Raw genomic sequence first — 12,962 nt, 5'->3', positions numbered from 1 at the left:
TTTCCTCTCCGGTGGCGGGAGAAGTGGATGTCATGCTGAGTCTCGCATGGTGACTTCACTCTCCCCTGCTGATGGGGGATTAAACCGGCTTCTATTACAGCAGAGACTCTCGCTACGGCACACCTGAGACCAGACACACAGGCTGACAGATGGAAAAAACACAAAAGTCTCTGCTATACTCCTGCAGTCGTGCTCAAACCCAAGAGGAATCATTTTGGAAATCCCTAAAATCCTGCAATGTACAGTTAAGTATTTGAAAAGTGAGCTGAAGTCATATCTAGGAAAGAGAAGAACAAAGGGACGAGTGATTATGAAAGCTAAAGAGTTGGATAAAGAAAAGGAAGGTTGTGCAAGAGGTGAAAGGAGGAGAGAGTGAGAGTGCAGGGCCCTGGGGTGATATCTGTGTCTGCTCTTCCATTAGAGACCAGCTCACTGAGGTTACGTGAGCAAGCAAGACACGCATACCAGCTTCAGCTGCCTCCCTCTCTCGCTTTCCATTTTCTCTTCTTTCTCTTTTAGTCTCTGTATCCTTCTGCACGCTCAGTGAGGAAAGATCTGCGCAAGACAGTCCTTTAATCAGGATGTGTTCATGAGCATCCTAGTGCGTACACTAAGTGGTGTCCTGCCATTTTTGCCAGCAGCTCATTACTCAGAGATCCCAAAAGTCCGAAGAAGGTCCCGTTGGACCAAACGGCCGTTTGTCCGACAGCCCGTTGCTCTGAAAGTACACACTCTCCCTGCAGTGGTTAGTTCAGTGACTGTCCATGGTGCTGAATCAGTGCTGGTGCTGCCCTTAGAAGGCAATCTCTCTGGTCCTAACCAATAATCAACTGGTCGACTAGCAGAGACACTTATCACTTAAGTGCATTATTGACATTGATATGAAATTATAGCATGATGCAGTAATAAGTAACAACATAATGCATCATAATAGCCGATTCAGTGTGTGTTTTTTCGGAACAACAGGCTTTCAAAGCAGTGGGCTTTTCTTTCTGGGGTAACAGGCTGTCAGACAAATGGGCATACGGTCCTATGCAGCATTTCTTGGACTTAGTTCTCCCCCCTTGTCCGAACATAGCTCTGCAACCATTACTATGCAAGGCTGGCTTGTCAAGCTTTGTAGTTCTCCACATGATGAAGCTTTTAAGCATGTAGTAAGAGAGAGTTTTTGAGTCTTATATTTAGCCTTTCTAAAACATAAAAAACAAGATGAAGGTGCAAGAAACTGATAAAACAAGCTGCAAATATTAGCAAGTCAGGCTAACAAGCTTACCACCAGCAGCAGTAAAGAGTAGTCTTACTTTCGAGGCCAAGAGGTGCATCACTAACTACATTAGTCTGTGGGGTAACAGCATGCCCACTGTGGAAGACTTACCCGCTGGATGCTATCAGAGTTTAGGCTAATGTTAGCACCTCTTCACTAACTTTAGCAATGTTCATGACTGAGGTGAGCAGGGGTGAGCGAACCAATTAATTGTTATGCTAACGATGCTAAGGGGTACTAGGGAATGACATGAATATACTGTGGATGCAATAATGGTGGAAAGGAAATAATGTGCGTGTGTGTGGTTGTGTGTGTGTGTTACCTCAGGTGCTTTGGCTCAGGTGCACTGTGCTGCTGACACACACACATAATTACACCCAGTTTTGTCACACAACCCTAACACACATAAACAACACACCAACACACACACACACACACACACACACACAGTCGTATCCACGTGATCTGCTCACAAACACTCCTCCATAACTAAGTTAACCATTCCACTTCACTTAGCCAATTATGTGCAAACCAATGGAGGTCGGATGAAGGCCAAGACACCTGAGACAGACTGTCGAGTCTAAGTGCTGCAGCTTTCCCCCAAGAGGAGCGCAGGGTTCAATACACACAGGTTTAGGTGCTACGTCTCCCATTAGCTCCTGATGTCAGTGAAGGGCCCTGTCGTTCTCCTCTCCTCTTAGAGTAATGGGACTCTTATTCTCTTTGATCCTCCTTCTCCTCCACCGTCTCCCCGCTCAGGGCTTCTCTTACAGGAAAACACTTTTGAGGACACAGGCTTCTCAATGGCTCTAAATTTACCCGTGCTTGATAGATATTGCTACTGTCAGCTGCCGTGTAGTTCCCCAGACTGAGACAGGAGATTTGAGCCTATTACAGAGGGGAAAAAACAAGAAAATAGTGTGTTTGATCCCGGCTGAGTGGCTTTGAAGTGCTGTCAGGGACCCTGAAGTGCTGAGGAACCTGGGAAGGAAAGAGGTGAACAAAAGGATCGTTGTGTGCGATTTGTCTCCTGGCCATTGTGCATTAAGCCAGGCGATGATTTTGACATTTAACACAATGCTTGCTGCAGTCGAGTGCAGATGTGATGGAGCTGAGTGAGGACAGTGATGTGCCTCAGGCCCTCACCGTGACCACTTTAGCTTCTGTCCTTGCCTTTTATTGCTGCTCATGTCACCCGTGGACAGTAGTGTTAGATTTACCTACTCAACGATACCAATAGGAATCAATACATTGTGTTATTTACACAACACATGTCATGATGTATTATCGTTTAAATAATAAATGTATTGTTTTATTCTTTTTTTCCCTTACTATCTAAAAACTGAACCAACTCACACAGCATTACTTCCATATCTAACAAACCTCATCCTTACCGACCACATTATTTTGTGGGGTTACAAGTTAAGTCAACTACATCCACTGTGTAGCATAGTAGTTCCCCCACTTTCTGGATGTTTTCAGAGTTTAAGCTAACTGTCCTGTTAGCATTGGATTTCACATTTTTCATTCCCATTATTAGTAGTAGGAATAACCAGACATACACTTCAATGTAACAACACCATGTTGTCTTCTACTTGGATCATCTACATGATGAAGGTAACATTTTGCGAGGGACGTGTAGTTTTAGCTTCGGTCTTTCAGCATTGATCATGTATGCCATGCTGTCTGCCGGTACATAAATACACAGATAAACATATGCAATTGTACTTTCACTCAGTTACTTTCTCATATGTGTGTTTGTGTCATGAGAACATCTGCCTGATGTTGTAATCTCTGCACGTACATTTGCTCTAATTGTGTGTACAATGCACATTTTGTAGTTACCTACAGAACAGAGGCATACGTTGTTTTCTCCCCTGTCAGTGCTCTTATACATACATACACTCTATTCTTTCCTGAGAAGCTGTCATTTGGTTCAGTTGTTTGTTTGTAAGCCATTTGGTTTTCCTATTTTCTTTTTTTATTCGATGGTTATTGTTGTTGCGGTGCGTTCACGGTTCACTTCCCTCTGAGTGATTCTCTCTCGCTCTACTGCTGCTACTTCCACTCATAGACATTCACCTATCGATCTGTTCTCCTGTCTCATTCTGTTTTGTTTTTCGGGTTTTTTTTTTCATTTTTTGCATAATTCATGTCAGTCATTTGAGGGGATGACTGGTTATTCTTGCGGGGATGAAACCTGTGACATTTCTGTCATTGAATGTCACTCTGCCTGTGGTTTAATAAGTTATTTTATTCTCCCACCACCTTCCTTTACCTGCTGCCAGATGATTTCTTTGACATTTCACTTTGTGTCACCATTACAAAATCATTCCCCCTCCTCCCCCACTCTCTCTCTGCCTCCGCCCTCGAACAATGAACTTGAATGACATCTCAATTGAGCCCTGTTTCTCCTTCGCTGTGGTCCCCGGTCGGCGTTATCAGAAGCCTCCTTGCCGCGCGCTGCATAGCAACAAGCCGTCATGTGACCGCGGCTCCCTCCTCTCCTGTTCCCTCCAGGGTTGTAGACGCCAACTAAATTCCCTGTTTTTTTGTTCCGTTAATAAAGTCCTCAAGTCTTTTTCGTGCTGTTATAAAACTTTATATGTACACAGTGAAGCAAAGAAAGGCCCGGTGCACACTTCATTAGTGTAGGCTTTTAACCAAGAACATAAAATGAAAGAAAATTTGATATTTCTTGTTTTTTACATTCCTTTCTCCTCCATCTCCCCTTCCCTAAATCATCTTTTTCATCTTTTCCACCAACACATCATGTGTTCACTCCTATTATTTCTTCTCACCACTTCTCATTCATTTACTGCTCTCCTCGTGTTGTGGAGGTAAACAAACCAGTCTGCCTCGACCCCTCATCAGCAGCTCCTTCCTTCCTCTCCCCCTCCATCTCTCTCCTCTCTTTGAAGTGCTCTTGCTTTTTACTTTCTCTCTCTTATCTGTCTCTGTGTTTAATCCATTCTCTCCTCCTCTATTTCTCAGATCTGCTTTCATTTGACTTAGTGTATCACATACTTTTGTGTGGTTTCATATGAACAGGCGGTTTGGCTTGATCAATATTAATGGTCCCCCTGCTGTTGAGTAGAGGGAGGAGGATGAACATGCAGAGGATGAAGGCTCCTGTTTGTCTGGCTTTGTTAGAGCCGTGCTTCTCCCCTCTGTATCATCCGCTTGAGCTTACAATGAACAATATTCCCTCGTGTGCTCTGTTTATGCATTCTGTCGTGTTTGTGCAGCGTGAATATACTTATGTGTGCGTGTATGTGTGTCTGTGTGTGTGATGGTAAAAAAAATCTGGGTCATGTTTACCTTGTGCCTGTGCGGGTGATGAGCAGCACAAAGCGCGTTCAACCTGCATCTCTAATTCTTGTTTTGATCTTTCTTTAGTTCCAAGTTTCGTTCTACCGAGTTTGGAGTCGCCCTGGTTCCCTAAACATTTGTTTTTTGCTCATCTGGCTTTCATGTCACGATTGTACCAGCTAACACCCATATCTCGCTGCACATCTCCTCTCTCATCCTCCACACCTCCATCCCTCTCTCCAGCCCTTGGCAACAGCCGGTAGAATCCAGATTTTCTGAGTGCAGTGGAGTGCATCTCTCCCTCCCCCTCCGCCCCTCTCTTGATCTTGAATGACCATCGAGCAAGAAACAGGGCCCTGGGCATCGCTCAGAATTTTTGACTTTTCCATCAGCGGCTGCATATGCTTGCTGAAGTAAACACACTGTAGAAAGCATCTACGTGTTTTACACATAGCAACCGAATACTGTCGGTGTTTTATTCCCAAGCTGTACATGGAAAGTCAAGGCCGTGCGCTGTGTGTTTCGGTGTGTGTTTATACCCAGCTTCCATTGATTTCCTGCAGCACTGAGAATCCATTAACCAAGAATAGTCCTGCTGCTCTGTTTGGTTTGTTGCCCCGTCTTTCTCTTTACTCTGAAGACACAATTACAGAAGTAATGAAAACCAGTGAAGCTATGTTGAAATGTAGACACACACACACACACACACACACACACACACACACACACACACACACACACACACATGCCCTCCTTGAGTTGATTGGTATCACCGGGAGAGAGTGAGATTATTGCAGCATCAGAGAAAAAGATTGAAGGTTATAAAACAATGTCAGGATATTATTGATCCAGTTTAGAAAGTCTGCAATGGCACAATAGCAGCTACCGGATCTGCACGTTAAATCCAGCCTATTGGCATTTGTGATCAATATCCATAAGGCAACTTAAAGATCTGATCGATCAGGACATCCTGTGTGGAGTTAAGATAATGAAAACTGATAAATGAGATGGTGCTGTTTTGTGACCTCATTATAATATTTTCTGTAGCCAAACAAAAAGAAATGTCTTTATTAGATTGCGTATTCACAAGCTCGATCAGTGGTGTTTACCTCTCTGCTCTGCCTTGTGTGTATGTAGCCGAGCCACGCCCTCAGACACGCAGACATGCAGCTCTCTACGACAGCAGATCAGCAGGAGAAGGGCTGAAAAAGCCAGGCGTGATTGGTTCAATCAACTGTCAGATGTCTCTTAGTGGGACGAGAGCTGTTTTCTTTTCTCTAGTCAGCTAGGAGACAATGCAGTAGGGCTGTAAACAAATATAAATACATCATTTGCATATGTGCAGATACGAACACACACAAACACACACACACACACACACACACACACACACACACAGCTAACACACTCTTAACAGTGATGGAAAGACTGTCAATGTCTACTAATACAAAAAAGAGAAAAAGGTTTCCGTTATCTGGGTGATGTGGTCAATCCAGTGTGAACAGGAAATGTTTGTGTCAGCTTGACTTTTCTTGATGCAGATTTGCCAAAATGTAAACAAATAGTCTAGAGGCTGAAACCATTGTGTAGCAGATGGTATCACGCTCACGACTCAGATATTCAGCAAGGTTCAGCCTTTAAACTTTTATCAGTTTGCACCAGATTTGTTTTCTCAGTGCAGGATAAAGCTCAACTGATGTGTCACAGGGGTGATTCGTGGTCTGATTTAACTTCGAGGTCTGGCACCGTGCACCACTTGACAGCTGAGGGGAACTGATAAACTGAAGTTAGACAGGGATTGGTCATAGGAGCCTATTGTGCCTTTTTTGGGGAAAGATTTCTCATTTTTTAGTATTCCTATAATTTAAACCTTTCATTGATCTAGACATTGTCTCATTTTATACACAACCTCTAGTTTTTCAGTTGTCATTGACGCCTAGGCCATCTACAGACACACAGATTTTATTTAGATTATATTTATTTTTTTTGTTTGTTTTTTTGATTTTTTGATTTTCTTTTAAAGGAAGGGTAGGTCGATTAATTCATGCACTTGGGTAACACGTAATTATTTTGTTTATTTTGCCTGGTCCCGCCATTTGGTGGCCACCCCAACATTTTCAGTGGCCTCCCCATGAAAAAGGTCTGGGGGCGCCCCTGTATATATGTGGTGCGTACATACAGTATGTAGCTCCATTGACAGATAAAATCAAGTTAATAAAGTGCAGGCACAGATAGCAGCTTTGTGCTACTCCCCTATGCTGGAATGAAAGATTTCTTAGATCCTCTGGTTGTTGACAGTTTGTCAAGGAGGAATATGCCGTTCAGCAAGTAACGAGGTCAGGTGTTAACACATCGTCACAAACCGTCTGAGTCGATCTACATCTATGGGAACAGTGTGGGTGTGAGGAAGAGAGATTTGTACAAGTGAAGCTGCAGCGTGTTGTGTTGAAATTCTTCTACTGAGCACGACCTTGATTTTCTTTTTCCAAATAGGTTTACTTTGCAATATTAGTAATTGCATTTTTGTTTGTTGTCTTTGTTCCCAGTTGTTAGTATTCACATTTATTTATGCCCCTAATAACTACCCTGGAATCCAAAGCACATTGTGCTGCACATGTTTAAAAAAAGCCTTTGAATTAAATTGTGCCCTTGCGGTGTAAGTAGTCCAACAAAAATAAAGGGCCGTCTATAAAAAGCTTGCTCTGTTTACTACCTAATTGAGTGCGAGTTAGATCCAATAATACCATGTGCGATCTGAACGTGTATGGACTCCACAGGCAGATTTGAGGTGACTCATTGTGGTAATGACTGCTATTAAGCTCCCAAAACTTAAAAGAAGGGAAAAGTGAAAAATGTTTCCGCAATATTTATTTTCTGGGAACGATCTCCATCCTTTCTTTTTTTCTCCCTTTCCTGCTGCTACTGTTCTCTCTAACTTTGCCACTCTCTCATCTTGTTCCACACTCTCCCCCCTCATTTCTTATCTTCTGAGAGGAGGCAGACAGGGATGGATGACTGAGGAAATTGAATTCTCCTTATCGCTGTTGTGCTCCGGCAATGATCCATGTGTTTGCGCGTGCCTGCTTCTTCTGCACCTACACATGCATCCGCAGTATGCACATAATAATGTGTAGCAACAAGCCCAGAGACACAAGACACAAGCACAACTCTGCTGTGGTAACTTCGACACAGTAGATCCTCTCATGTTTACATGTATCCCTCTCTCTCTCTGTCTTATAGTTGTCGTACAAGCAACAGGAAGAGTCTGATCCTGACCACCACGTCTCCCACGCTGCCTCGCCCACACTCCCCTCTTCCCCTCCCTGGACACCTTGGTATGTTTGGTAACACATCACACCTCAGCTGTGACCTTGTCTTGTTCATTTGTTGATGGCAGACATGCTGATTTTAATATTTACGTAAATTCCAAAATATTTGGATCTGCATATTTAAAAAAAAAAAAAAACAGTTATAGGTATACTGTGCAGGATTCTCCTAAATAGATGTATAGACTAAAAAGCAATCCCTCTCAGTGACCACTCATGACCCAGTAGAAGTGTGAAGCAGTGCCTGTATCTACACAGACTCCTCATCGCTGTGCCCATCTCTCTCCTCTGCTCTGGGGCTGCTGTAAGGGGTGCATGTCTGTGTTTCTGAGGGCGGGGCTCAGCTACATACACACATGGCAGAGCAGAGGGGTAAACAGCTTCTCTGACCCCCAAAACTGTGGAGCTTGACAGACAAAAGGATTGTGTAGCTTTTGCACGGTGTCTGTTTGGGCTGCCCCCAAATTAGCTGGCTTGATTAATTCGTCCATGAAAAAGCCCCCAATCAAATCTCACAGTCCATTAATCAACACACCCAGATAACTATCCATGGAACAAGGCTGGATAAATAAAACGCTGAGGGTACAAAGCATTTATCAGTCTGAAAATAAATGAAAGGCCTTCATAATATCCCCAAACCCTACACAGTTATTAAGAATGTCACATTATTGTCGTGATCCAAATAATTTGTCAACTTTCATTGAGAAAAAGATGGGTAAGAAGGTTTAAAGTGTGCTTTGATTTCCTGTATTCATTCTGATTACCTTTATCACATCTTTTCCCACCTTTGTGTCTCCATCTCCCATGTCACCCCCTGCTTGTCTTGTTGTCCCAGCAGGCAGCAGCCCTCTGGACAGCCCGCGAAACTTCTCCCCCAGCAACCCGGCACACTTCTCATTTGCCTCCTCCAGAAGGTCTCGTATTTACATCAACGCATATACTGAGTGTGATCATATGTGTTTGCTCTCACTTGTTTCTGTGCCAGTTTATGAGTGAGACCGAAAGTGAGACAGAAGAGGGGAGAAAGACAGGCGGGCAGACAGAAGTGAAGTCAGCGTGAGACAAAGGATGAGAGAGCAAGTGAGCATCAGAGAGCAGACGAGGTGTGGATCTGTTGTTGTGAGAGGTCTCGCACATCCCGGGGAGCAGGGAGCCTCCCGCTGCACCCGCAGGTCCTCGCAGTGTAACAGGCTGACTCATGTATGACAGGGCCGAGCCATTACATTCACAGGGCCTCCGTGTTTATTCACGCCGCTCTAATGACACTGGGTGTGTTGACGGGTGGCCATGAATGTGTGCATCTGTGAGTTTATAGTAGAGGGTTTTTAGTTTGCATAATATATTGCAAATATGCGCATAACCTTGTGTTCTGGGGCTGGTTTTTTTGTGGTTTGAAGGGGCAGTTCACCCCCAAATCAAAAATCTGTCTGCCTTCGCTCTAATATAATGGAGCTAGATGGCACTTAGCTTGTGGTGCTTAAAGCGGCAAAAGAATTTACGGTTGAAAAACCAGAAATCATCATCAATTACTCAAGATAATCCGCAGATCTTGTAGTCAGCAGTTGTGTAGCACGTAGAGACTACTTTATTTCTATACCAACACCTTTGGGTTGAACTGGAACATTGACTGTGGGCCAGGCCTTTAGAAAGTTAATGTTCTTGTGGCTTTTTTAAGGCCCTTATACCATAATTAAAGAAGCCACAGTGACTGCAGTAGAATGTGGGTCTAAAATAATGGTCTGGCTTTAGTATGTATGCAGTAAGAAGGGTGAGACTCCACTCAATGCTTCTATAGGCAGAGGTGTAGTTGAAAAAGGCAAATTAGACTGTTATTTAGCTCTGTCAGACACAGTGTTGGGAGTGGGGGCTCTGTCCTCATTTATCAAATATGTCTGCCTGCCTGTCACTGTGCGATCGAGGCATACAGAAGCACAATGAATGAGTCCTCTGTGCTTTCTTCTCTGAGGAAGGCCCCTGGGACAAGTCGTTGGTCTGCTGCTGAATGACATTATTTTAGTTAAAGTGAAATTGAGATACGTAGAGTGTGAAAATAGCTTGTCAGGGTTTTGTCCTACAGTCAAATTTATTGTTTCACAGGTAATAAAAATAACCACTGGTATTCCAGTATGATTTTTTTGACAAAGTGTACTGTATGTATAACATTGGGCTTTTTAGTGACATTCGTTTTCTCTGCAGAGCGGATGGACGGCGATGGTCTTTAGCATCTTTGCCCTCGTCTGGATATGGCACTAATACTCCCAGTTCAACGGTAAATAATCACTCCATTCCCATCACATGAATCGACAGTTCTCAATGAGGTGTACTTGTATTTTGGATAAATTGTTGGCCAAACATCTGAAATAGGTGATGAACAGTTGAAATAGCATGGGAGTTTTAATTGTTGAGTAAAATCTCTCACACAAAAAACACGAACACAAAAGAATATAAACTTTATCCATCCTCAGCACTTTGTCACTTCTTTTTCTTTACCTTGCGTCTTTCAGTGTGTGTCTCGATGCGTAACAGAGGCCTGGATCCTTCTCTCCATCTGGCTGTGGATGGAGGGCTGTTGATGTAGAGAGGAGGACAGGAGGGCAAAGTAATGAGCGCCAGGCCGGTGGGATGAGAGGGACATGAGAAATGTGGCATAGAGCGGAGAAGCTGGCATGAGACGGAGCACATTCTGTCCCACAGTCATTTATCTCGGGCTAAATTTAGCCATTGACTATCCTTAGAAACAAAACGATGTTTCCCTGGAATCAATGCTCTGACTTTATGAATCAGACTGAGCTGTGGTGTCCAGTGCTTCCTCCAGCTCGCCTCTCTGTTCTCTGTCTGCTCGTCACTTCACTGATCCATTCAAAGTAGAAAACATTTAACACAAAATACAGAAAGTGAAAAGATGTCCCACAGTCACAGTCAAAACACTACAGCAATGAGAAACTTCAGCTGGAAATAGATAGAGTCTCCGAGCTTGTTCCATCCACCCTGAGTGTTTTCAATTAGTGTGTCACCAGTGATTGATCAGTGATCGACGTTTCGGTTAGCAAACTGAGTGGAGGAGTCTCACTGCTTCGATGAAGGCAAATGAGGAGGTGAGGCGAGGTTCATGGATCTGCCTCGAGGCTCATCAGACAACTATGTTAACATTTCAATTCTCAGTGTGTCCACAAGGATTGACAGCTTTAGTCTGCAAATACTGTATATGTTGATCCAACAGTTGCTTTACTTATGATCCCACAGTTAGAAGCACTTAAATATGGCTGGTAGTTGATGTTGCTGCACCTCATATGAGTTTGTTGTCATGATTTTTAAATTCGCTCTGATCCGTCCAACTCCACCCACTCTAATATTCTTGTTTCTCTTCCTCATCTGCCAACCCCTCTCTGCCTCCCTCATCCTCCTAATCCTCACCCCACCCTCGTCCGCTTCCTCTTCCTCTTCCACCCTTTGCTCTTGCCTCCCCTCCTCTTCCTCTTCCTCTTCCTCGTCTCTCACTCCAGTCGTCCAGCTCTTCACAGGAGCGACTGCACCAGCTGCCCTTCCAGCCCACCATGGATGAGCTCCACTTCTTATCCAAGCACTTTGGCAGCACGGAGAGCATCACGGATGATGACGGGGGCCGCTGTTCTCCCCACATGCGCCCACGCTCCCGCAGTCTCAGGTCAGCGACAGCAGCACCCATGAGATTAACCAGCCGCTTCAGCTGCCCCGGAGCACTATCCTCTTTTTAAAAGCACGCTTTCAAAGCAGATTTACCGGGGCAACCCCTGGTTGATCTTGTTATTGCTTTTATATAACTTCTTGAATTGTTCTGTCAAAGCCAAAATGCCTGAACTATGTTTAGTTTGGATAGGGTCTTAAAGATATAATATGTAACATTTCTGCGTTAAAATGTCAGAAAACCTACTAGACCTTTATTTGTTGAGTTGTGTTATCCCAAATGATTCCAGCAATGTTCAAACCCAGAGAAATCCACAAGTTTACTCAAGGTAACATTTCATGTAGTCGCCATTATATGTTCAGAAAATTCATTGCACTTTTATTTTAAATGATATTTAAAGCTTTACTTACTGTTACTGTTACTTAACTTCGCCTGAAGCGAGCTTAAAGTGATAGTTCGGGTCTTTTGGTGTGGGGTTGTATGAGCTATATTTTGAGTTATATTTTGAACATGTTTGGCACTTTACATTGCCGTCAGACAGCCCTTACCTTTGGGACTACATTCCCTCAACGTCTGCATTCCTACGCACAAGTGCAGCTGTGCCTGCCTCACACTGTATTACCCAGCTGTCTGATGGCGATGTAAAGCACCAAAATTGTTGGAAATATAGCGTACTACAAACAGAAATACAGTTTATTTTAGGTGTGCCTTCTGTTAGGTAGCTAAAACAATACGTCTTGCTGTTGGTACCATTTAGCAGTACAATGCTTCCCTGTCAGTGCTACATGTTGCTTCTCCACACAGGGGAGAGCTGACGGTCGTCTACTGCAGATAATACACTGACTAGGGATGAGTACCTCGTGCAATCCTACATGAAAAGACCCAAACTATCACTTTAAGTGACATTTATGGGGAAAAAAAGAGCCAACAAATTCACTCAGTAATGTCAGTAAAGCTTTAAAGCAACATCTAGCTTTAGCTGACATTGTTAGCCAATATTAGCTACCTTAAGATATTGGAAATACCAAACTATCAAGGTTGTAGCAGAACACCCCTGAGTGTAATGAACTGAGCCAGGTCTGACTTCAAATTTCCCTTTTTAAAGAGGAGGAATGTGTTATTTTTTAATTCACATCGTCTCACTTTAATGAAAATACACATAAAGTACTAACTTTCTCTTTTTATTGGATCATTTTAAAGGTCCAGTGTTGAGAATCGTTGTGTTTTTGTTACCTTAGAATGAGCTTTTTATATTTACAGACGGAGCAGGGCCTCCTCCTACCTGCATTTTTCACCTTTTTTGCATTCTTTGCTTTTTTTACTTTTTTTGATTCCCTGTAGGGGAGTGTGAGGCGAGGGGAATTCAGTTGGTTGCAATCTGCAGATGCCACTAAAT

General features: G+C 43.5%; 1 protein-coding gene across 6 annotated transcripts in view; it reads left to right on the top strand.

The window, feature by feature from the left end:
* The window catches only part of LOC311267299 (microtubule-associated serine/threonine-protein kinase 1-like), a 44,071-nt gene that overhangs the window by 14,873 nt on the left and 16,236 nt on the right, over positions 1–12,962 (top strand). For 3 of the 6 annotated variants that reach the window (XM_084370293.1, XM_084370291.1, XM_084370295.1), the window contains 4 exons: positions 7,817–7,911; positions 8,741–8,816; positions 10,099–10,171; positions 11,406–11,566. In XM_084370293.1, coding sequence (XP_084226419.1) covers positions 7,817–7,911; positions 8,741–8,816; positions 10,099–10,171; positions 11,406–11,566 — 405 coding nt within the window. Of the gene's footprint in view, positions 1–7,816; positions 7,912–8,737; positions 8,817–10,098; positions 10,172–11,405; positions 11,567–12,962 lie in introns of all 6 variants that reach the window. The other 3 variants (XM_084370292.1, XM_084370290.1, XM_084370294.1) reach the window with 1 other exon arrangement.

The sequence above is a fragment of the Pagrus pagrus genome (genome assembly GCF_965226575.1).
Source record: "Pagrus pagrus genome assembly, chromosome: 13".
In the NCBI taxonomy this organism is placed as follows: domain Eukaryota; kingdom Metazoa; phylum Chordata; class Actinopteri; order Spariformes; family Sparidae; genus Pagrus; species Pagrus pagrus.
This window is presented reverse-complemented; position numbering and strand designations above follow the sequence as displayed.